Source organism: Podarcis bocagei (genome assembly GCF_964188305.1).
Source record: "Podarcis bocagei genome assembly, contig: HAP1_SCAFFOLD_119, whole genome shotgun sequence".
Taxonomy (NCBI): domain Eukaryota; kingdom Metazoa; phylum Chordata; class Lepidosauria; order Squamata; family Lacertidae; genus Podarcis; species Podarcis bocagei.
The window spans coordinates 96,438-120,520 of record NW_027670313.1 but is presented as its reverse complement, the minus strand read 5'-3'; the positions used below and the strand labels follow the sequence as shown (position 1 = coordinate 120,520).

General features: G+C 49.8%; 2 protein-coding genes and 1 long non-coding RNA gene across 4 annotated transcripts in view; 2 read left to right on the top strand and 1 right to left on the bottom strand.

The window, feature by feature from the left end:
- Positions 1-1,125: 1,125 nt before the first annotated feature.
- LOC308579517 (uncharacterized protein) overlaps positions 1,126-24,083 on the top strand; it is an 83,045-nt gene continuing 60,087 nt past the window's right edge. The window contains exon 1 of one of the 2 annotated variants that reach the window (XM_081214079.1): positions 1,126-1,332. The gene's annotated coding sequence lies outside the window, so the exon portion shown is untranslated. Of the gene's footprint in view, positions 1,452-24,083 lie in introns of both variants that reach the window. The other variant, XM_081214066.1, reaches the window with a different exon arrangement.
- Positions 1,370-23,145, top strand: LOC308579519 (uncharacterized protein). The gene is made up of 6 exons (XM_081214086.1): positions 1,370-1,478; positions 2,657-3,149; positions 10,845-10,926; positions 11,217-11,299; positions 12,468-12,594; positions 20,538-23,145. The coding sequence occupies exons 2-6, from the start codon at positions 2,748-2,750 to the stop codon at positions 21,866-21,868; spliced, it is 2,025 nt and encodes a 674-aa protein (XP_081070212.1). The 5' UTR covers positions 1,370-1,478; positions 2,657-2,747; the 3' UTR covers positions 21,869-23,145.
- The window catches only part of LOC308579525, a 61,849-nt gene continuing 59,991 nt past the window's right edge, over positions 22,226-24,083 (bottom strand). Inside the window, exon 2 of the long non-coding RNA XR_014004518.1 lies at positions 22,226-22,405. This is a non-coding gene — a long non-coding RNA (uncharacterized lncRNA). The remainder of the gene's footprint in view (positions 22,406-24,083) is intronic.

Genomic DNA, 24,083 nt, shown 5'->3' with positions numbered 1-24,083 from the left:
CCCAAAGGGACCGAGGGAGATGCTCAGAGCCCAGCCAAGAGCCAAAGGCCCCCCCAAAAGGGACCGAGGGAGATGCTCAGAGCCCAGCCAAGAGCCAAAGGCCCCCCCAAGGGACCGAGGAAGATGCTCAGAGCCCAGCCAAGAGCCAAAGGCCCCCCAAAAAAGAGACAGAGGGAGATGCTCAGAGCCCAGCCAAGAGCCAAAGGCCCCCCCAAAGGGACCGAGGGAGATGCTCAGAGCCCAGCCAAGAGCCAAAGGCCCTCCCCCAAAGGGACCGAGGGAGATGCTCAGAGCCCAGCCAAGAGCCCAAGGCCCCCCCAAAGGGACCGAGGGAGATGCTCAGAGCCCAGCCAAGAGCCGAAGGCCCCCCCAAAAAAAGGGACCGAGGGAGATGCTCAGAGCCCAGCCAAGAGCCAAAGGCCCCCCCCAAGGGACCGAGGAAGATGCTCAGAGCCCAGCCAAGAGCCAAAGGCCCCCCAAAAAAGAGACAGAGGGAGATGCTCAGAGCCCAGCCAAGAGCCAAAGGCCCCCCCAAAAAAGGGACTGAGGGAGATGCTCAGAGCCCAGCCAAGAGCCAAAGGCCCCCCCCCAAGGGACCGAGGGAGATGCTCAGAGCCCAGCCAAGAGCCAAAGGCCCCCCCAAAGGGACCAAGGGAGATGCTCAGAGCCCAGCCAAGAGCCAAAGGCCCCCCCCCAAGGGACCGAGGGAGATGCTCAGAGCCCAGCCAAGAGCCAAAGGCCCCCCCACAGGGACCGAGGGAGATGCTCAGAGCCCAGCCAAGAGCCAAAGCCCCCCCCAAAAAAAGGGACCGAGGGAGATGCTCAGAGCCCAGCCAAGAGCCAAAGCCCCCCCCCAAAAAAGGGACCGAGGGAGATGCTCAGAGCCCAGCCAAGAGCCAAAGGCCCCCCCCAAAGCACCCCTTGCCATAGGCGGAGCCAGGAGGAAGCTGCCCCCTTAGAGCCATTCAGAATTGCAGAAAATAATAGAAATCAGAGTTCTGCCCTGGCTAAGCGAGTGTGCAATGGAGGGGGGGGGGCGGAGCTGGGCGGACTGGCCTTGCAAGGGTTAAAGGGAACCGAGCTGCCTTCCTAGAGAGGCCAGGATGAGGTTTCCGGCTTCCCAGGCAGCAAGGCTCCTCTTCTTCCTTAGTCGTGTCCTCCTCTTCGTCCCCCCCCCCCCCGGGACCCTCCTCTCTTTCCCAGGGAGGCTTCTCTTCTCAGAGCCCAATTCTGGGCGAGAGAGGGCTGAGGAGGGGGGGGACTGGCCTTGCAAGGGTTAAAGGGAACCGAGCTGCCTTCCTAGAGAGGCCAGGAAGCGGGCGGGGGGGGCAGGTCCTCCAGAGCCAAAGCCCCCCCTCCCCAGTCCTTCCCTGCTTGGGTGTCTCTCCTGCAAGGGCTGCCTCGCTGCTCCCTCCTGGGATCTGGCGAGTCTCCTCTCTCTCTGGGATCTGGTGAGTCTCCTCTCTCTCTGGGATCTGGTGGGGGTCCCAGGGCTGCAGCAGGGGAGGGGGCCGGGGGGGCCTGATCAGGGAGGGGCCAGGTCTGCCACGCTCTCCTTCCTGCAGATCAGAGGATCCCAAACTCAGTTGGCCTTCCGCCCCCCCCCCTTCAGAAAAACATTGACTCCCCCAAAATCTGCTTCTTCAAACTAAGGAGTTCCTGGGATTTTAAGTCAGTGTGACGTCGCTCAGCCTCATTGCACAACAGAGGAAATATCTGCAAATGGTTTTCCAAAACCAGACGAGGAGGTGGACTACCCCCCCCCCCCAAAAAAAAAGGTGGGAGAGAAAGGCCAGGAATAAAGAGAGGGATCCCAGGCCAGAGTCTGGCTGCTGCATTGGGGACCAGTTTCCCAGTGTCTCCCAGGGCAGCTCCCCACGGAGGCCACGGCAGCAATCCCCTCGCACCCAGAGCAGGGCATCCCAGGACCACGTCCTCTCTCTCCCAAAGGGATTGTTGCTGGCAAAGCAGCCGGAAATGGGCGCTGCTACTCCCTGAGCCTCCAGGGACCTGGGCATCAAGGGCTGTGCGTGTGTTAAGATATCTAAGAGAATCATCATCATCATCATCATCATCATCATCAAACTACCCATCCTTTACTCTGAGTTTCAAGGGAGATGTCTTTGGCCCCGCCCACTTGGCCCTCAGGGGGTTGGCCAGATACATACCTGGCCCTCAGAGCAAAGAAAAAGGGACCCCACCCCAGGAGTCTGTCTTGTGAGCGGCAGAGAGTCCAAGTGCAAGAAAAGGAGACAGAAGCAGGGGGGAAATGTGCCCAGAAGTGGGGGTGGGGGGAGAACAACTCCTGAGGACCCCCGGATGAGGACCCCCACTAGAGCCAAGCATCCATTTTTCAAATGACTCCCTTGTCAGTCATTTCTGATTTCATGCATTGACTGGAAGGCAGGAGCAACCAGGCTGACTCATCTCCCAGAAATCCCTTCAGTTGCCTCCACATTCTGCATCGCTAGAGGGCTGGAGACTTACTTCTTCTCCCCTTCCTCCTCCTCTTTCTTTTCAAAAAGGTATCTCATGGTTTGGGCTCTGGTCCCGTCCAGTCCTGATTCCTGGCAAGACTCATCCATGCTTGTTCAGGGATCCTGTTTCTTCTCCTGACCTACAAATTCCGTAACAGAACAATGTATTTGCTTTCTAGGATTTGCTAGAGCTTCTCATTAAGACGGACAGAACTTGGCAGAAGACCAAAAGGTTCCTTCTGATCTCTCAGAGGCTTCCTGAGAGCACAGATGGATGAGCAAGACCCAGCTGGCCCTGAAGCAGGAAGAGGCCATGCCAACCAAACTGGGAGCAGTGGGGGATTCTGGGAAAACTCTGGGCAGAAGATCCTGAGTGAGGAGGGCACCCTCCGCTCAGAGGTGCAGATCCAGCAGTTGAGGCAGTTCTGCTTCGAGGAGGCCAAAGGACCCCGAGAGGTTTGCAGCCGACTCTACCACCTTTGCCACCAGTGGCTGAAGCCAGAAAGGCACACGAAAGCTGAGATGCTGGACCTGGTGATCTTGGAGCAGTTCCTGGCTGTCCTTCCCCCGGAGATGGAGAGCTGGGTGAGGGAATGCGGAGCGGAGACCAGTTCCCAGGCGGTGGCCCTGGCCGAAGGTTTCCTCCTGAGTCAGGCAGAGGAGAGGAAGCAGGTGAGGGAGACTTTCCTCTGGATACTATCTTGACCAGAGTCAGGGCCTTTTCGGATGTGGCTCCGTCCTGGTGGGACGCTCTCTCACAAGAGACCAGGGCACTGTGGGATTTGACATCTTTCCTCAGAGCATGCAAGACAGAGCTGTTCTGCCAGGCCTTCAGGGTTCAGAGTTCAGTCTGATTCTTTTCTTTCAGTACAAGAATAAGCATTAAAGAGGCTTCCTAGCCCGCTCACACCTCCTTTATAAGACCAGTGGTAACAGTAGTTGGCCCTAGCGAATATTAACCACTCTCATTTTTACTTGACTTGATCGTGGATGGAGGACTTGACCTGGCATGTGTAACAGAGACTTGGTTGGATGAAGCAGATGGGCCTGTCCTTGCCGCTGCTTGTCCACCAGGTTTCTCTTACGCACAGCAACCCAGGTCATGTGGGCGGGGAGGGGGGGTTGCAGTGATTTTTAGGAAGTCATTAGTCTGCACCAGGCGTCCTATTGGGAAGACCCAGTTCTCTGAGTGCATGTTCTGGAAGTTGGGCAATAGGGGCAGTACAGGATTCCTTTTGGTGTACCGACCTCCCCGCTGCACCAAGGATTCCCTGCCCGAGCTGCTTCAGGTTGTGGCAGATGTTCTCCTGGAGACACCTAGCTTGGTTGTCCTAGGGGATTTTAATATTCATGCTGACACGACCTTACAAGGGGCCGCTCGGGACTTCATGGAAAGCATGGCCCCCATGGGGCTGTCCCTGAATAAATCTGGCCCAACCCATAGCCGCGGACATGCCTTGGACCTGATGTTTACCTCTATGGATGTTGGTGATCTGACACTAAGTAAAAGCGAAACGAAAGAAGTGCCATGGTCAGATCACTTCCTGGTGCAACTTGACTTCTCTGCGACCCTTCCTCTCTGCAGGGAGGTGGGACCAATTCGGATGCTCCGCCCCCGCCACTTAATGGATCCAAATGGTTTCCAGAGAGCGGTTGTTGTTGTTTAGTCGTTTAGTCGTGTCCGCCTCTTCGTGACCCCCTGGACCAGAGCACGCCAGGCACTCCTGTCTTCCACTGCCTCCCGCAGTTTGGTCAGACTCATGTTTGTGGCTTCAAGAACACCATCCAACCATCTCATTCTCTGTCGTCCCCTTCTCCTTGTGCCCTCCATCTTTCCCAACATCAGGGTCTTTTCCAGGGAGTCTTCTCTTCTCATGAGGTGGCCAAAGTATTGGAGCCTCAGCTTCACGATCTGTCCTTCCAGTGAGCGCTCAGGGCTGATTTCCTTCAGAATGGAGAGGTTTGATCTTCTTGCAGTCCATGGGACTCTCAAGAGTCTCCTCCAGCACCAGAATTCAAAAGCATCAATTCTTCGGCGATCAGCCTTCTTTATGGTCCAGCTCCCACTTCCATACATCACTACTGGGAAAACCATGGCTTTTACTATACGGATCTTTGTTGGCAAGGTGATGTCTCTGCTTTTTAAGATGTTGTCTAGGTTTGCCATCACCTTTCTCCCAAGGATCAGGCGTCTTTTAATTTCGTGACTGCTGTCACCATCTGCACTGATCATGGAGCCCAAGAAAGTAAAATCTCTCACTGCCTCCATTTCTTCCCCTTCTATTTGCCAGGAGGTGATGGGCCCAGTGGCCATGATCTTTGTTTTTTTGATGTTGAGCTTCAGACCATATTTTGCGCTCTCCTCTTTCACCCTCATTAAAAGGTTCTTTAATTCCTCTTCACTTTCTGCCATCAAGGTTGTGTCATCTGCATATCTGAGGTTGTTGATATTTCTTCCGGCAATCTTAATTCCGGCTTGGGATTCATCCAGCCCAGCCTTTCGCATGATGAATTCTGCATATAAGTTAAATAAGCAGGGAGACAATATACTGCCTTGCCGTACTCCTTTCCCAATTTGGAACCAATCAGTTGTTCCATATCCAGTTCTAACTGTAGCTTCTTGTCCCACATAGAGATTTCTCAGGAGACAGATGAGGTGATCAGGCACTCCCATTTCTTTAAGAACTTGCCATAGTTTGCTGTGGTCGACACAGTCAAAGGCTTTTGCATAGTCAATGAAGCAGAAGTAGATGTCTTTCTGGAACTCTCTAGCTTTCTCCATAATCCAGCGCATGTTTGCAATTTGGTCTCTGGTTCCTCTGCCTCTTCTAAATCCAGCTTGCACTTCTGGGAGTTCTCAGTCCACATACTGCTTGAGCCTTCCTTGTAGAATTTTAAGCATAACCTTGCTAGCGTGTGAAATGAGTGAAATTGTGCGGTAGTTGGAGCATTCTTTGGCACTGCCTTTCTTTGGGATTGGGATGTAGACTGATCTTCTCCAATCCTCTGGCCACTGCTGAGTTTTCCAAACTTGCTGGCATATTGAGTGGAGCACCTTAACAGCATCATCTTTTAAAATTTTAAACAGTTCAGCTGGAATACCATCACTTCCACTGGCCTTGTTATTTGCAGTGCTTTCTAAGGCCCATTTGACTTCACTCTCCAGGATGTCTGGCTCGAGGTCAGCAACCACATTACCTGGGGTGTATGAGACATCCATATCTTTCTGGTATAATTCTTCTGTGTATTCTTGCCACCTCTTCTTGATGTCTTCTGCTTCTGTTAGGTCCTTACCACTTTTGTCCTTTATTATGGTAATCTTTGTACGAAATGTTCCTTTCATATTTCCGATTTTCTTGAACAGATCTCTGGTTCTTCCCATTCTGTTGCTTTCCTCTATTTGTTTGCATTGCTCGTTTAAGAAGGCCTTCTTGTCTCTCCTTGCTATTCTTTGGAAATCTGCATTCAATTTCCTGTATCTTTCACTATCTCCCTCGCATTTTGCTTGCCTTCTCTCCCCCGCTATTTGTAAGGCCTCGTTGGACAGCCACTTTGCTTTCTTGCATTTCTTTTTCATTGGGATGGTTTTAGTTGCTGCCTCCTGTATAATGTTGCGAGCCTCCACCCATAGTTCTTCAGGCACTCTGTCCAGCAAATCTAAATCCTTAAACCTGTTCCTCACTTCCACTGTGTATTCATAAGGGATTTGGTTTAGATTGTATCTTACCTGTCCAGTGGTTTTTCCTGCTTTCTTCAGTTTAAGCTTGAATTTTGCTATAAGAAGCTGATGATCTGAGCCACAGTCAGCTCCAGGTCTTGTTTTTGCTGACTGTATAGAGCTTCTCCATCTTTGGCTGCAGAGAATATAATCAATCTGATTTCGATGTTGCCCATCTGGGGATGTCCATGTGTAGAGTCGTCTCTTGTGTTGTTGGAAAAGCGTGTTTGTGATGACCAGCTTGTTCTCTTAACAGAACTCTATTAGCCTTTGCCCTGCTTCGTTTTGATCTCCAAGGCCAAACTTGCCAGTTGTTCCTTTTATCTCTTGATTCCCTACTTTAGCATTCCAATCCCCTATAATGAGCAGAACATCCTTCTTTGGTGTCACTTCTATAAGGTCTTGTAAGTCTTCATAGAATTGGTCAATTTCAGTTTCTTCAGCACCAGTAGTTGGTGCATAAACTTGGATTACTGTGATGTTAAAAGGTCTGCCTTGGATTCATATCGAGATCATTCTATCATTTTTGAGACTGCATCCCAGTACAGCTTTCGCCACTCTTTTGTTGACTATGAGGGCCACTCCATTTCTTTTACGGGTTTCTTGCCCACAGTAGTAGATGTGATGGTCATCCGAACTGAATTTGCCCATTCCCGTCCATTTTAGCTCACTGATGCCCAGGATGTCAATATTTATTCTCGCCATCTCATTTTTGACCACATCCAACTTACCCAGGTTCATGGTTCTTACATTCCAGGTTCCTATGCAATATTTTTCTTTACAGCATTGGACTTTCCTTTCACTTCCATGCATATCCGCAACTGAGCGTCCTTTCGGCTTTGGCCCAGCCGCTTCATCAGCTCTGGATCTACTTGTACTTGTCCTCCGCTCTTCCCCAGTAGCAAGTTGGACACCTTCCGACCTGAGGGGCTCATCTTCCAGCGTCATAACTTTTATATGTCTGTTGTCTTTGTCCATGGAGTTTTCTTGGCAGAGATACTGGAGTGGCTTGCCGGTTCCTACTCCAGGTGGATCACGTTTGGTCAAAACTCTCCACTATGACCTGTTCATCTTGGGTGCCCTGCTCGGCATAGTTCATAGCTTCTCTGAGTTCTTCAAGCCCCTTCGCCACAGCAAGGCAGTGATCCATGAAGGGGAGAGAGTGGTAGGGGATGCTTTATGCCATGTTGATGGCCTTTCAGCTGATTCCCTGGTGGCCCGCTGGAATGTGGAGTTAACCAGAACTATTGACTGTTTGGCTCTGAAGCGCCCTCTCCGATTGCATGGAGCCTGGACAGCCCTGTGGTTTTCCACGGATCTGAGGGCAATGAAACAATCATTGAGACGGCTAGAGCACCGGTGGTGGATGACCCATTCTGAAGCTGACCGGATACAGGTTAGAGCTCAATGTCGAGCCTACCAAGTGGCGATAGCGCCGGCGAAGAAGAATTTCTTCACCACCTCTATTGCATCTGTAGAAAACAGCAGCAGGAGACTTTCTTAGGTGGTCCGCAATTTAGCGGAACCACCTGCTACATCGGGGCCCAGTACGGGCCACATGATCTCCTGCAATGATTTTGCAAAGTTTTTTGCAGATAAAGTCGCTGAGATTCGGGAAGAGGTAGACGCCACCGTGGGAGCAGGGCCGGGGCGGGAGAGTGCTAGAGTCCTGTCTAGTCAAATTGCGTGGGATCAGTTCCAATCTGTTACCTCCGAGGATGTGGACAGGCTGCTTGTTGTTTTTTTTAAAGATATTTATTAAAGATTTTAAACATTAAATTCACCAAACACATATAACACCCTCACCCAAATACAACAAACAAAGAACAATAGAAAAAAGCAAAAAACAAACAAACATATAGTAACAAACACACCACAAAATCAAATATCTAACATCCATCTTTTCTTAAACTTTTGGACTTCCTCGCATCTCCCATCCCTGCGTTCCCAGTTATAGAATCATAAACAGCAATTTATCACCTTATTTCAACTCTTATTTTGTAGTTTTCAAATATTATGTCCCCAACTTTAAACATTTTTATCAAATACTTAAATACTTAATTTAGACATAATGTCATTCCAAAATTTATCTTATTTCTCAAATCTCACTTATTCTCATGTTTCTTTCAACTAAATTGCTGGTGCCGTGTTGTTTTCAGTCCTGCATCCTTCTTAACACTCATACAATTTACAATGTTTTTGTAAATAGTCCTTAAACTTTTTCCAGTCCTCTTCCACTGCCTCTTCTCCCAGGTCTCGGATTCTGCCAGTCATTTCTGCCAATTCCATATAGTCTATCAGTTGCGTCTGCCATTCTTCCAGAGTGGGCAACTCTTGGGTCTTCCAGAGTTTTGCGATAAGTATTCTTGCTGCTGTTGTTGCATACATAAAGAAAGTTCGGTCCTTCTTTAACAACCTCTGGCCAACAATGCCCAAAAGGAAGGCCTCTGGTTTCTTAGGGAAGGTATACTTAAATACCTTTTTCAACTCATTATATATCATTTCCCAGAAAGCCTTAACCCTAGGGCAGGTCCACCAGAGGTGAAAGAATGTTCCTTCAGTTTCCTTACATTTCCAACGTTTGTTATCAGGCAGGTGATATATCTTTGCGGACAGGCTGCTTGGACGAGTGAAACCAACCACCTGTCTCCTGGATCCTTGCCCATCCTGGCTTATAAAAGCTAGCCGGGAAGGGCTGGGCGATGGGCTTCGTGGGGTGGTGGATGCTTCCCTCCGTGAGGGAGCCTTCCCAGACCCGCTGAAAGAGGCGGTTATTAAACTGCTTCTTTAAAAACCATCTTTATTTCGGCCACGATGGCCAACTATCGCCCAGTCTCAAATCTTCCATTCTTGGGCAAGGTGATTGAGCGAGTGGTTGCCGAACAACTCCAGGCACGCCTGGAAGAAGCGGACCATTTGGATCCCTTCCAGTCGGGATTCAGGCCTCATCATGGGACTGAAACTGCCTTGGTCGCGCTGGTTGAGGATCTCCGGCGGGCTAGGGACAAAGGTGAGAGCTGTTTCCTAGTTCTGCTGGATCTCTCAGCGGCGATTGATACCATCGACCATAACATCATTCTGGACTGTCTTGAGGGGCTTGGAGCTGGGGCCACTGTCATACAGTGCTTCCGCTCCTTCCTCCTGGGCCGTGTCCAGAAAGTGGTGGTGGGGGATGAGTGTTCAGACCCCTAGGCTCTCACCTGTGGGGTGCCTCAGGGTTCTGTCCTCTCCCCCATGCTTTTCAACATCTACATGCAGCCGGTGGGAGAGATCATCATGGGGTTTGGGCTGGGTGTTCATCAGTATGCAGATGATACCCAGCTCTACCTCTCTTTCAAATCAGAACCAGTGAAGGCGGTAACGGTCCTGTGTGAGTGTCTGGAGGCAGTTGGTTGGTGGATGGATGGTGGCTAACAGATTGAGATTGAATCCTGACAAGACAGAAGTACTGTTTCTGGGGGACAGGAGGCGGGCAGGTGTGGAGGATTCCCTGGTCCTGAATGGGGTAACTGTGCCCCTGAAGGACCAGGTGCGTAGCCTGGGAGTCATTTTGGACTCACAGCTGCCCATGGAGGCACAGGTTAAATCCGTGTCCAGGGCAGCTGTTTACCAGCTCCATCTGGTACGCAGGCTGAGACCCTATTTGCCTGCGGACTGCCTCGCCAGAGTGGTGCATGCTCTGGTTATCTCCCGCTTGGACTACTGCAATGTGCTCTACGTGGGGCTACCTTTGAAGGTGACCCGGAAACTACAACTAATCCAGAATGCAGCAGCCACACTGGTGACTGGGAGCGGCTGCTGAGACCATATAACACCGGTCTTGAAAGACCTACATTGGCTCCCAGTGCATTTCCGAGCACAATTCAAAGTGTTGGTGCTGACCTTTAAAGCCCTTAATGGCCTCGGTCTAGTATATCTGAAGGAGCGTCTCCACCCCCATCGTTCTACCCAGACACTGAGGTCCAGCTCCGAAGGCCTTCTGGCGGTTCCCTCACTGCGAGAAGCCAAGCTACAGGGAACCAGGCAGAGGGCCTTCTCGGTCTTGGCGCCCTCCCTGTGGAACGCCCTCCCACCAGATGTCAAAGAGAAGAACAACTACCAGACTTTTAGAAGACATCTGAAGGCAGCCCTGTTTAGGGAAGTTTTTAATGTTTGATGTATCGCAGTATTTTAATATTCTTTTGGAAGCCGCCCAGAGTGGCTGGGGAAACCCAGCCAGATGGGCGGGGTATAAATTATTATTATTATTATTATTATTATTATTATTATTATTATTATTATACCAGTGGACTGCCGTCTGTCCAGATTTTAATTTGTTTTGAACTAATTTTAAGAAGTATTTTAATCGATTGCCTGTTCTTATGTTCTTTGTATACTGTGTTAGATTTATGATGTTAGCCGCCAAAAGATTGGCTCCGGCCAGGGAGGGTGGGGCAGAAATGAAAAATTATTATTATTATTATTATTATTATTAGGGGCTCCAAAGAGGATGGAGAACATCCCATAATGCTCTGCTGATGGCCCATCCTTTTTCTGGGAAGGCATCCATGGAATGAGATCTCACACCCTTAAAGTTTTTTACTTTTCCATTATCTTTCTGCTATTTCTTGTCATTCATTCTCTGTTTTGAATCCTTGTTGCTTTTTCAGGAAAAGGATTGTTTTGAGGAAATGGACATGGATTCCTGTGAGGCAGAGAGGCCTCCGTTGGACACCAGAGAGAGGCCACTGGGTAAGGAAGAAGGCGGTTTTTCTCCATTTGGTCTCATTCTGTTGGTTTCCCATATAATCTCTGGGTTCTTTTCATCAAGTTTTTTTTTTGGGGGGGGGGAGTTGGGAGGAAGGGTCCAGAGGAGGAGAGATGTATTTCTGCATGACTAACATATGAAATGGGCACAAATGTCCAAATGAACTCAGCAGGTAAGGCTTTCTGAAAGGCCCATCTGTAGATAGAGATGCCCTGTTTCCCCTGTGAGAGACATGGGCACGCCTGGCATCCTGCTTACCTGTTTTCTCTTTCAGGAGACAGAATGATGCCAGCAAGACCTCCTGATCCGTATTTTCATGGGGGCAGAAGGGAAGCAGCGTCTGTGGAACCAGATCAGGTCAGGGGAAGCTGCCTTGTGGGGACAGAGGCTGAGGGATGGAGCAATGTCATGGACTGGTTGGGCACAGAGGAATGGTGGGAGGAAGCAGCCGGGGAACCAGGAAGGGAAGATGTCTCAGCCCAAGGAGTGGAGGTGGAGGAAGGATGAGCAGTGAAAGGGAGAAGAGGGAGAATCTGGGAAGAGGAGGTGTCAGAAGCTGAAGGGGAAACAGGGCTTAGTGAGCTGGGAGACTCTGAGGCAGAATGCAGTCCAGAATCGGAGGCAGAAGAGGAAGGAGGCGAGTGGGAGGAGGAAGGTCGAGAGGCAGAGGTGAGTCAGGAGAAGGAGGAACCACCGATGGCTCCCTCTCCTTCTGCCATAAGCCACCCTCCCTGCTTGTCTCTCAGAGCCCGGAGACGTCTGACAATGGAGGAGCAAAGGCAGGCTGCACACTGGCGCACTGTTGGATCACTTGGCAGAAACCCCAGAGAGGAGGGGACTTGGAAAGCTGTGGGGAGCTAGGGGCCTTCTCTTTTGGCAGCTGATTTCATGGAGGAAGACCCTGTCATGGAATTCTACTCAGTATTGATCCAGGCAGAACTCCAATGTATAGTTAGCAGAGTAAAACCTAAACATGTTACAGGATTCCCAGAAATAGACCAGAGGCAATTGTATTTCATCCGGCGGAGCTTTAACTGCTACTGAAGGCAAATAAGCATAATGGTCACAAATCCAAAACGTTCAGGATTGTCCTTGTGCATAAGAAATCCAGTTGCAGCCGACTTAACCTAAACTTACCTAAATTTACCAAAACTTATAATAAGTCTAAACCTTAACACTCATCATACTATGTACAGAACACCAGAAGGAAGAGAGAGAGAAGTATAGAAAGAGAAAGTGAAACCCAGTCTCCTTCTGGCCTCTTCTTATAGTCAGCCTGACCTTGACAGAAGAGATGACAGAACCACTTTAACCCAGCTGTACTCAGCTTCTCTGAAGGAGTAACAGAAAGATCAGGAACTTTCTGCTTGTTTCTTTTACACAGAGAAGCTTCCGGAACCCTCTTGAACTAACTAGAATAGAAAAGATCAATATCAGATCCATAATTTCTGCACTAAGACATGTAAACTGACAAACCCTCATATTGATCCTGTTTCAGAGGAGGACATTTCCCTTTTTCTTTCAGGGTCCAGTGTGCTTTGAAGACGTCTCTGTTTGTTTCACGGACGAGGAGTGGGCGTTGCTGGATCCTGACCAGAGAGCTCTGCATAAGGACGTCATGGAGGAGAATCGTGGGATAGTGGCCTCTCTTGGTAAGGCTCTCTGTGGGATCGTCCTATCTGCCTGGAAATTCAAAAAACACCTCTGTGTGACAAACCTCATACATTTCCACAGAGCTCAGCAGCGCCCAATACAACACCTGGGAACCTAACACTCCCACAATAAACCTTGAACAGCAAATTCCAGTTTTTTCTGTGAACCATCTTCCTCCAGTTCTGCCGTTTTATACCATGGTTGGGTGTCTGAACTGCCCAGGCATCTTAAATGTCAGCTTCAGTGTTGGTATCTGAAGAAGTGTGCATGCACACGAAAGCTCATACTAATAACAAACTCAGTTGGTCTCTAAGGTGCTACTGGAAGGATTTTTTTTTATTTTGCTTCAGAGTTTTGTGGAAAGAAAAGTAGCTTCTGTCAAGTTTTCTGTTTTTGTTTTTGCTGCTGTCAGTCTTGGGTTGACCAGAGAGACGACTGACATTGGAGATGGAGGGGATGCCATGACTGGGCCAAACAAAATCCGTCCCAGAGAAGAGCCAGGCTTATTGAATCTCAGGTAGTAGTAGAAGTAATAATAATAATAATAATAATAATAATAATAATAATAATAATAGTAATAATAATTTTTATTTTTACTCTGTCCATCTGGCTGGGTTGCCCCAGCTACTCTGGGCAGCTTCCAACACATATAAAAATATGAAACATTAATAATAACAATCTGTCCCCATATAAAAAGTACATTAACTTTAAAATGAACAACTTACACTAGTGGCCAAAATTGTGGAAACCTTTTGGAGAAAGTGTATTTCAGAGCTTTGATACCTCATGACACCACTTTTTGGGGAGTAATAGCATAAAACTATATATCAATGGAAAGATAATTTAATGAAGAATGTAATGGTTTTCTTCTGTCATGCAGGCACAGTCTCTTCATTCTTTGATCATCACGTGCTGTTCTGCACCTTTTCCTGCCTTTACCAGTCTGATTTTGGAGTGACTGAGTCTCTTATACCTCTTCAAAAATATAGACCAGCTTTGGTTAAGTTTTCCCCAATCTTTCTTCTATTTTCTTCATACCTGTAGCCTTGTTCACTTAATACAGTGGTACCCCGCAAGACGAACGCCTCGCAAGACGGAAAACCCGCTAGACGAAAGGGTTTTCCATTTTGGAGGCGCTTCGCAAAACGGATTTCCCTATGGGCTTGCTTCGCAAGACGACAGCCCATAGGGAAATCTCAGGGACAGCGGGGAAGCGCAGCGCGTCTTCCCCACTGTCCTCGGACCTCCTCCGAAGCCTGGCGGCGGGGCGGAGACACCTCCCGCCGCCGCCGGGCTTCGGAAGGCTCCTCCGAAGCCGGGCGGTGGGGCGGGAACACCTCCACCTGCCGCCGGGCTTCGGAAGGCTCCTCCGAAGCCGGGCGGTGGGGAGGGAACACCTCCCGCCGCCGCCCGGCTTCGGAACGGTGCTCCGAAGCTGGGCGGCAGGGCGGGAAGACCTTCTGAAGGCGGGCGGGGGACGAAAGTCTTTGCTCCCCCCTGCCTGCCTGAGGGCTTTTGAAGGCAGGGGGGGAGCAAAGACTTTCGCCCCCTGCCCGCCTTCAGAGGAGGTCCAGGACCTCTTCTGAAGGCTGGCGGGGGGCAAAAGTCTTTGTCCCCCCTGCCTGCCTTCCCAGGGGCTTTTAAATCACCCCGGACAGTGGAGAAGTCCTCCGCTGTCCCGGGGCGATTTTAAAATGCCGCCCGCCAGCATTTTAAGATCGCCCGCACAGCGGAGAAGTCCTCCGCTGTCCCGGGTTTTTTTAAAATGCTGGGGGTGGGAAGAAAAGCCCTTGTGTCCCCCCCCCCCAGCCTTCAGAAGAGGTCCGGGGACAGACTGTCCCCGGACCTGGTCTGAAGGCGGTTTCCCTAGGAACGTATTAACTGATTTTCAATGCATTCCTATGGGAAACCGTGCATCGCAAGACGAAAAACTCGCAAGACGAAGAGACTTGCAGAACGAATTAATTTCGTCTTGCGAGGCACCACTGTAGTACGATTTTACATCTCTTTCTGGGTAACTACCAACCAAATTGATAGCAATCACATAATACCCTGACAAAAGTCAACCTAAGCAAGTTGTGCTTCCCTTTTCTGCTTATATGTCTATAACATTTGATAGAATACAGATAATTGAACAAATTTGTTGCACTATGTCAGGGAACTGACATCAGAGCAGAGGGGAGAGGTGAGGCTCCCAGATTCTGCAGGAGAGGGAACGAGTAAGGGAAGAGAGAGAACGTCATCTGGGGAAGGAAGTCTAGGTGACACTAGGGAGAAGGAAGAGGCAGAGAGCACTTCGGAGGGGAGGCTCCGAGACTCTTCCAGTGAAGTCAGTGAGGAGGGTGGAGGACCACCACTCAGCACGCCCACTCTGCGCAGAAGGCTTCCGCGCAGAGAGGCGAGGCGAAGGTTGTCCGTTAAGGAATTCTTATGCTGGAGGAAATTTAGGAGACGCCCACTCACGGATTCTGCTAACGACTGAGCAGCAGCGCAAAGGGCTGCTCAGTCAGGGAAAGACACAACTACCCCTAAGCAGTTTGGAACGGCTGGAGATTTACACACAAGCAACCCCATTTCCCATGACAGCAATCCGTGAGTCCTTTACGTTGCTTGTGTGCAAGAGGACCGGGGTACAGTCATGAGTCAAACCGGAGGAGCCGGCGCAGGAGAGGGGGCCAAAGGCGGACAGAGTCTGGAGGAGAGAAACCGAGACTTGGAGCAGCAACTGGCTCTACTAGCGGCGTGGCTGGATGAAAGGAGAACACATGACGCCCAGGGGAAGATTACCCCCATCGCAAGAAAGGTACCGGGACTTCTGCAGACGTTTGGGGGCAACCCCAGGGATTATAACGCTTTTAAGACAGAAGTGCAGTATGCGCTGGATCTGCAGCACGATGACTTTGCCGACGATGGGGGAAGAGTCGCTTTCGTGGTGGGGCACCTGCAGGGGAGGGCCAGAGATTGGGTCCGACCCTTAATGGCGGCGGAGAACGCGGCTCTGAAGGACTTGAGAAAGTTTTTTAGCGCGATGGATCACATGTTCTCGAGCGATGTTGAAGAGAGTGTGACTCGTAAAGAACTGATGGGGTGCAAGCAAGGGAACCAGTCAGTGAGAGAGTACTGGTCGAGATTTGCTATGCTGATCCATAAACTTGGGTGGGATCTGAGTTCTCAACCAGTACAAATGTTATTTGAGGAGGGCTTATCCCCTTGGGTGAGAGACGAACTTTCCCGCTCACCCCGCCCTCAATCGATGGACCAGCTGACCAAGTTGGCGCTCGCTGTGGGAGTCCGGCAAGAGACGCGCGCGGTGGAAAGGCGGGAAGGGAGAGCAGAGCGTTGGCATGACAACCACATTCCAGACATGCCAGCGTCTACTGTGCCACCCGAGGAGCCAATGGAGATTGGAGGAGCGAGTGCGCGCGGGTTTTCAAACTCCAGCAAGGAGGGGAAAACCAGTAAGAGGTGTTTCCTATGCCAGCAGCCGGGACATTTTGCCAGAGCATGCCCTCAGAAGAAGGCGTGGCAAGGAATGGTGGGGGCAGTGGGGAGTGAGGAGGAAAAGAAGGAGGTGCCGGGAAACGGCAGTGCTTGGCTGCAGGAAGGAGGGCACAGCAGCCAGGCGAGCAACCAGTAGAAGTGCCCAAACCAGACCCTCCCCGAGCAGCCATCGCCATAGAGGTGGTGCTAGAACTCCCAAACGGACACCCCATCAAAGTGAAGGCGCTGCTGGATTCAGGCAGCTCTTGCAACTTCTTTAGCAAGGATTTTGTGCTAGAACACCAGCTCCAGGTGGTGCCCCTAGAACATCCACTGCAAGTAACCACTATTGATGGGAGAGAACTTTTGGGAGGGGAAGTGACCCACCAGACCCCGCCCATGAAAATGACAGTTTCCAGATACACTGAGACAATTGCCTTTCACGTAGCCACCTTAGCAGGACCACCTATCTTACTGGGAATGAGTTGGCTGGCACTGCACGACCCAGTAGTAGGGTGGCACCAGCGGACAGTCACCTTTGGGTCAGCTCACTGCGTAGAGCACTGCCAAGAAGGGGAAACCCTGAGGATGGCAGTAGCCAGGGTGGCAGGGATGGCGGTGGGAGAAAAGGGGAGAGTACCACCTCAGTATGCAGACCTGGAAGAAGTCTTCAGCGAGAGAGAGGCGGATAGACTACCCCCTCACCGGCCCTTTGACTGTCAGATCAACCTACTCCCAGGGGCCCAGTTACCAGTGGGTAAGCTGTACGCCATGTCAGACAGGGAGATGCAGGAGTTGCAGAAGTTCATTGACAAGAGGGGCTTTATACGTGAATCAAGGGCGGTGGGGGGCAGTCCAGTGTTCTTTGTGGACAAGAGAGACTCCAAAGAACCACGCTTAGTCGTAGATTACAGGTCCGTCAACCGGGTATCGGAACCGGTGACCTTCCCAATGCCCAGGATTGATGACATTTTGGCCAGGGTAAAGAAAGGGAAGGTTTTTACCTTCGAGGGGCGTACAATTTGATAAGGATGAGGGAGGGGGATGAATGGAAAACCACGATGTTCACCCCTCTGGGAGCCTTTGAGTATCTCGTTATGCCCTTCGGATTACAATCGGGATCCAGCACATTTCAAGCATTCATGCACCACGTGCTGGGGTCCCTGCTGTACAAGAATTGTGTGGCCTTCCTGGACAACGTGCTTATCTACTCAGAGAACGAGGAGCAGCATGTGAAAGATGTCAGGGAAGTGCTGAAAAGGCTGCAGGAGCATCAGCTGTGGGTCAAACTGGAGAAATGCCAATTCCATGCCCGAGAGGTGGAGTTCCTGGGCTACAGGTTGTCAGACAAAGGTCTGGCAATGGACCCAGGCAAGGTGCAGGCCGTGCTAGAATGGAAGCCTCCCAAGAACAGGAAGGACGTGCAGAGGTTCTTGGGGTTTGCAAATTTCTACAGGAAGTTCATCAAGAACTTTGCCCATCTAACGGCACCCATAACGGATTGTCTCAGCAGCAAGAAGAAGTTCGAATGGACGGAAGAGGCCCAGCGTTCCTTTGAGAAGCTTAAGAGGGCTTTCGCGTTGGAAGAGCAGCTCCTACATGTGGATTTGCGGAAGCCGATGAGGCTAGAGACGTACGCGTCAGACAGAGCTGTAGGAGGCATATTGCTCCAGCAGGGAAATGGGGAGTGGAAGCCGTGTGCCTTCTTTTCCAGGAAGCTGAACAAGTCAGAGCAAAACTATACGGTGTACGATCGGGAACTGCTGGCAATTCACGAGGCCTTTCGACGATGGAGACATTTTCTCATAGGCGCACAGCACAAAGTCCAGGTGTGTACTGACCACAAGAACCTGGAATATTGGAGAACGGCGAGAGTGCTGAACCAACGACAGGTGCGGTGGGCACAGGAGTTTTCCAAGTTTAATTTTGAGATTAGGTACGTGCCTGGGAAGGAAAATGTCAGAGCAGACGCCCTCTCCCGCAAGCCCGAATACGAGGAAGGGGAGGGAGGGCCAGAAGCGCGTTATGTCATACCCGAGGACAAATGGGTGTGTGGGGGAGTGTTCGTAGGGAGGCAAGAGCTGGCCGGGTTGACAAGGGATGATCAGTATGCACAAACCAAGATCAGGGAAATTGGTATTACTGGGGAAACTCGGGGGGGGGGTTGAAGTAAAGGACGGGGCATTGTACTATAAGGGTGCTTTGTACATACCTGAGGGGAATTTGAGGAGCAGAATACTCAAACAACTGCATGACAACCCCACAACGGGACATTTTGGCCAACATAAGACAATGTTACTGGTCACCAGGCAGTTTTGGTGGCCACGGGTGAGGGAAGATGTGAAGGAGTATGTACGCGGGTGCCAGTGCTGCCAGAGAGCGAAGGGGGAGAGGACAGCACCTGCGGGGTTACTGGAGCCCTTACCGACACCAGAGAGGCCATGGGAGGTGGTATCAATTGATTTTATGACAGATTTACCCAAAGCGAGGGGGAAAACGGCAGTAATGGTGGTAGTTGACTTGATGACCAAAATGTGCCATTTCATTGCGTGCTCGCATGCGGTGACTGCAGAAGAAACAGCAAAGCTGTTTGTAGAGCATGTTTTCAGGTTGCATGGCACCCCCTTGAGGATTTTATCCGACAGAGGCCGGCAATTTACGTCCAGATTCTGGAGGAAGCTTATGAGTCTGCTGGACGTCAAGGTTAGTTTCTCAACGGCCAGACATCCCGAAACCAACGGACAAGCAGAGAGAGCTAACAGCATTCTTCAACAATATCTACGCTGCTACGTCAACGAGAGGGAGAATGATTGGGTGGACAAATTAGCACTGGCTGAGTTTGCATACAATAACGCAGAACATGTGTCCACAGGGATGAGTCCGTTTATGGCGAATTACGGGTGTCACCCCAGGGCTTTCCCAGGGGAAGGGGAGGGAAGTTGGAGTGTTCCCGCAGCTGAAAAATTTGTGGAAGAGATGGAGGCTTTACACCACCGTTCAGGGAAGGGAGGGAATTTCTGGGTCAGCAAAGTGAAACACCCTTGCATCCACAGATGGAGGAAAGGGAACTCAGTGGCCATGCAGCTGAAATTCTCGATTCCAGGTGGAAAGGGGGGCGAGTGGAATATTTGGTGGCATGGGAGGGGGAGCCAGAAGAGGAAAACGCATGGGTCCCAGCAGAAGAGATTAGGGATGAGTATCTGCAGGAGGAGTTTCATAGCAGGTATCCGAGAAAGCCCAAACCACCAGAGAGGTTCTAGGGGGAGCAATTTGGCACCACCGATGAAGAGGAGAGGTTTGCGGGTTTTTCCGCCTCCGAAGAGGAGGAATGGGATTTGTCCGGAGAAGAATCCGACTGGGGAGATTGGGGAGAGAGAAGAGACAGCAGCAAATGGAGAGGGGTGTTTGAAACATCGGACGGAGAGGAGAGTTCCTTCCGGGGGTTTCCTGCCTCACCATCGGAGGAAAGGATGGGGGGGTGGAGGGCCCTGGGAGGGAGGTGGATGTCAGGGAACTGATATCAGAGCAGAGGGGAGAGGCGAGGCTCCCAGATTCTGCAGGAGAGGGAACGAGTAAGGGAAGAGAGAGAACGTCATCTGGGGAAGGAAGTCCAGGTGACACCGGGAAGAAGGGAGAGGCAGAGAGCATCTCGGAGGTGAGGCTCCGAGACTCTTCCAGTGAAGTCAGTGAGGAGGGTGGAGGACCACCACTCGGCACGCCCACTCTGCGCAGAAGGCTTCCGCGCAGAGAGGCGAGGCGAAGGTTGTCCGTTAAGGAATTCTTATGCTGGAGGAAATTTAGGAGACGCCCACTCACGGATTCTGCTAGTGACTGAGCAGCAGCGGCAAGGCTGCTCAGTCAGGGAAAGACACAACCACCCCTAAGCAGTTTGGAACGGCTGGAGATTTACACACAAGCAACCCCATTTACTGTGACACACTACATTCTTGATTAAATTATCTTTCCATTGCTATATAATATTATGGTATTGCAGTCATACCTCGGGTTACAGTCACTTTAGGTTGTGTGTTTTCAGGTTGTGCACTGAGCTGAACCTGGAAGTACCGGAATGGCTTACTTCCAGGTTTCAGTGCTTGCACATGCGCAGAACCACCAAATTACGACCCACGCATGCGCAGATGCAACGCTGCAGGTTGCGAACGCTGCGGGTTGTGAACATGTCTCCCACACGGATCATGTTTGCAACCCGAGCATCCACTGACCTCCAAAAGAAGTGGTGTTATGAGCCATCAAACATCTGAAATGCACTTTTTTCTAAAAGGCTTTCACAATTTTACCACTACAGTATATCAAAGAAAGCAACATTCAACAACCCATCAGAATCTAATAATAAATATGTTGGTTAATGACAAACAACAAAGGTAATGAACAAGCACCCAACTCCCTTCAGTTCTTCTTCATTTCTTCCTGAGGATCTAATCCCTTTTTGTCTCCGTTGCAGATTGTGATGAATTGCAGATCAAGAACAAGGCTGAACAAGAGAAAATCCCCAGAGAGGAGAAGCCATGGAAAAATTTGGAGTGTGGAGACAGCCGCACTCAGAGCTCCAATCTCACTAAGCATCAGAGAATTCATACAGGAGACAAACCCTATCAGTGTGTGGAATGTGGGAAGAGCTTCAGTTGGAGCTCCCATCTCACTTACCATCAGAGAATTCATACAGGTGAGAAACCCTATCAGTGTGTGGAATGTGGAAAGAGCTTCAGTCAGAGCTCCCATCTCACTAACCATCAGAGAATTCATACAGGGGAGAAACCCTATCAGTGTGTGGAATGTGGAAAGAGCTTCAGTCAGAGTTCTGATGTCACTAAGCATCAGAGAATTCATACAGGGGAGAAACCCTATCAGTGTTTGGAATGTGGAAAGAGCTTCAGTCACAGCCATGATCTCTCTTCCCATCAAAGAATTCATACAGGGGAGAAACCCTATCAGTGTGGGGAATGTGGAAAGAGCTTCAGTCAGAGCTCCAATCTCAGTTCCCATCAGAGAATTCATACAGGGGAGAAACCCTATCAGTGTGGGGAATGTGGAAAGAGCTTCAGGCAGAGCTCGGATCTCACTTCCCATCAGAGAATTCATACAGGGGAGAAACCCTATCAGTGTGGGGAATGTGGAAAGAGCTTCAGTCAGAGCTCCAATCTCAGTTCCCATCAGAGAATTCATACAGGAGAGAAACCCTATCAGTGTGGGGAATGTGGAAAGAGCTTCAGCAAGAGCTCGGAACTCACTTCCCATCAGAGAAATCATACAGGAGAGAAACCCTATCAGTGTGGGGAATGTGGAAAGAGCTTCAGGCAGAGCTCGGATCTCACTTCCCATCAGAGAATTCATACAGGGGAGAAACCCTATCATTGTGTGGAATGTGGAAAGAAATTCATTACAAGCTCCAGTCTCACTTCCCATCAGAGAATTCATACAGGGGAGAAACCCTATCAGTGTGGGGAATGTGGAAAGAAATTCATTACAAGCTCCAGTCTCACTTCCCATCAGAGAATTCATACAGGAGAGAAACCCTATCAGTGTGGGGAATGTGAAAAGAGCTTCTGGGTGAGCTCTGATCTCACTAAGCATCAGAGAATTCATACAGGGGAGAAACCCTATCAGTGTGGGGAATGTGGAAAGAGCTTCAGGCAGAGCTCGGATCTCACTTCCCATCAGAGAATTCATACAGGGGAGAAACCCTATCAGTGTGGGGAATGTGGAAAGAGCTTCAATATGAACTCCAATCTCACTTCCCATCAGAGAATTCATACAAGGGAGAAACCCTATTAGTGTGGGGAATGTGGAAAGAAATTCATTACAAGCTCCAATCTCACTTCCCATCAGAGAATTCATACAGGAGAGAAACCCTATCAGTGTGGGGAATGTGGAAAGAGCTTCAGTCAGAGCTCCAATCTCAGTTCCCATCAGAGAATTCATACAGGGAGAAACCCTATCAGTGCTTTGAATGTGGAAAGAGCTTCAGTCACAGCTCTGCTGTCACTAAGCATCAGAAACGTCATACAGGGGAGAAACCCTTCATTCTATAGCTTTAGGAGCCTTGTTAATATGCACCTTTTTAACCAGGCCTTTGGCTGATTGACATCTAAGGCCCTTTTAAAATGTGGTGGGGAGTTGAGTTATCATGTGTATTTTGTGTTTTTATGTTGTAACCGTCCTGAGACATGTGGGAACAGGAGTCTACACTTAGAGGCTGAGGGGGTTTTGCCCCCCAATGATATATTTGAGGGGGCATTCCCCAGTTGATAGCCATTGCTATTCCAATGGCCTGCATGCGTCATGTGTTTGATTGTGCAAAGCAGGCCTTACCTGTCCCCCACCAATATTTGTTCAAGTTGGCACCCCTGGGTCGGGTGGTAGACAAATTAAATAAATACATAAATCACCTTCCTTTGCACATGTTTCAGCCTGTCAATATCTTTATTTTTTATCATTTTTAATATTTATGTGCCTTTCATCTGAAGATTTCACAACAGAAACATACAGGATAAAAGCATGGCTTTCTCAAAAGCAAGAAAAGCCAGAGAAATCTCTCTTCCCCTTTTTTTGGATGGAGTTACAAACTTTGTTGATCAGGGAACAGCTGTGGAAATAGTGCATCTTGATTTCAGTAAGGCTTTTGACGAAGTCCCCCATAATATTTTTGTGATTAAGCTTCTAAAATGTGGTCTGAATGAGGAAACTCTTAGGTGGATTTGACTGACCGAACCCAAACAGTCCTCCTCCATGGTTCCTCGTCATCCTGGGGGTAAGTGACAAGAGGGGTGCTGCAGGGTTCTGTCCTGGGCCCATTGTTGTTCAACGTCTTTATGAACGACCTGGATGAAGGAACTGAGGGGGTGCTCATCCCATTTGCAGACGACACCAAACGGGGAGCGGAGGCCAATGTGGCAGAAGGCAGAATGAAGCAACCAGAAATCACCTCAACCCGATGGACTGGTGACCCCCTCCTCCTTTTCCTCTCCCCCAAGCCATCAATACAGCTAACACGATCAATATTCCCCCCAGCCTCACACCTCCACAGAGATCCCCACCCAACACCAGTCCAGGTACATAAAAAGACACTCCCCATTACCCAACAATCTACAACTCACTCTCAGCACCCCTCCCCACGCCTTACTAAGTAAAATAATTCCCCTTGTTGCCAGGATTTTTAAGGTACCAGTGAGCCACTCCAATTGTGTTCCAGAATTGATAGACGCAGCAGTGGAGAAAAAGAAAGTGATATTTATTGCTGAGCAATAAGAGACCCAGTGGAATCCTTTCCCAAAGACTCCAGCGCCCTGAGGCTTTATACCTGAGTACATACATGACATAAGCAATACAATCGCACACAGCAGCAAAAAGAAAACCAATGAGCGCATTCAAGCCTTGCCCCCTGATCATGTAAAGAGTTCCCTCCCAACTTCTGCTTTTTCAGTCTGAACATTCATTTAACCTTTCCCCTGATTTATGGTAAGAAGGAAGAAAAAGGAACTTCGGCCCTTACGCTCCTACGCGGCCATCTCCTATACCGGGACATTCTGCGGCTAGCATCTTCCTGTTTGAGCTACTCGGGACCCTGTCTGGACGAGGGGAAAGTGCCAGCACAGCAGATTTATTGCTTCCCCCTTATGTTAGCGAGACATTGAGAAGAACAAGGGAAGCGAACTGGGGCAGAGTTCATTTCGGATTCTTCCGATCTAAGCAATTTGCTATAAGGTTTTGCAGAAGCCGTCATGATTCAAACATGGATTATATAAAAATCATTATAAGGATATATGGTTATATGGCTAACTGATTATATGAAAAGCATAAGGGTAGAATTCCTCCAGGTGGTCCTGCTTCACCCTAACCTCAATAAAACAATCCACAAACAGGCTAAAATCTGACAAACAAGCAGCACATTGGGGCTGCCAGAGGATATCAACACCCTCATCCCTACCCCAACTTACCAGTGATGTTAATGACATTAGCAACATTGCTTATGGACCCTATGTGGAGTTTG

What these genes read in the sequence shown, in the direction of transcription:
- LOC308579519 (XM_081214086.1), top strand. Translation starts at nt 2,748, where the DNA reads ATGGATGAGCAAGACCCAGCTGGCCCTGAAGCAGGAAGAGGCCATGCC. An exon ending in CACCAGAGAGAGGCCACTGG is followed by an intron (nt 10,927 to 11,216) that starts GTAAGGAAGAAG and finishes TTTCTCTTTCAG; the next exon opens with GAGACAGAATGATGCCAGCA. An exon ending in CGTCTGTGGAACCAGATCAG is followed by an intron (nt 11,300 to 12,467) that starts GTCAGGGGAAGC and finishes TTTTTCTTTCAG; the next exon opens with GGTCCAGTGTGCTTTGAAGA.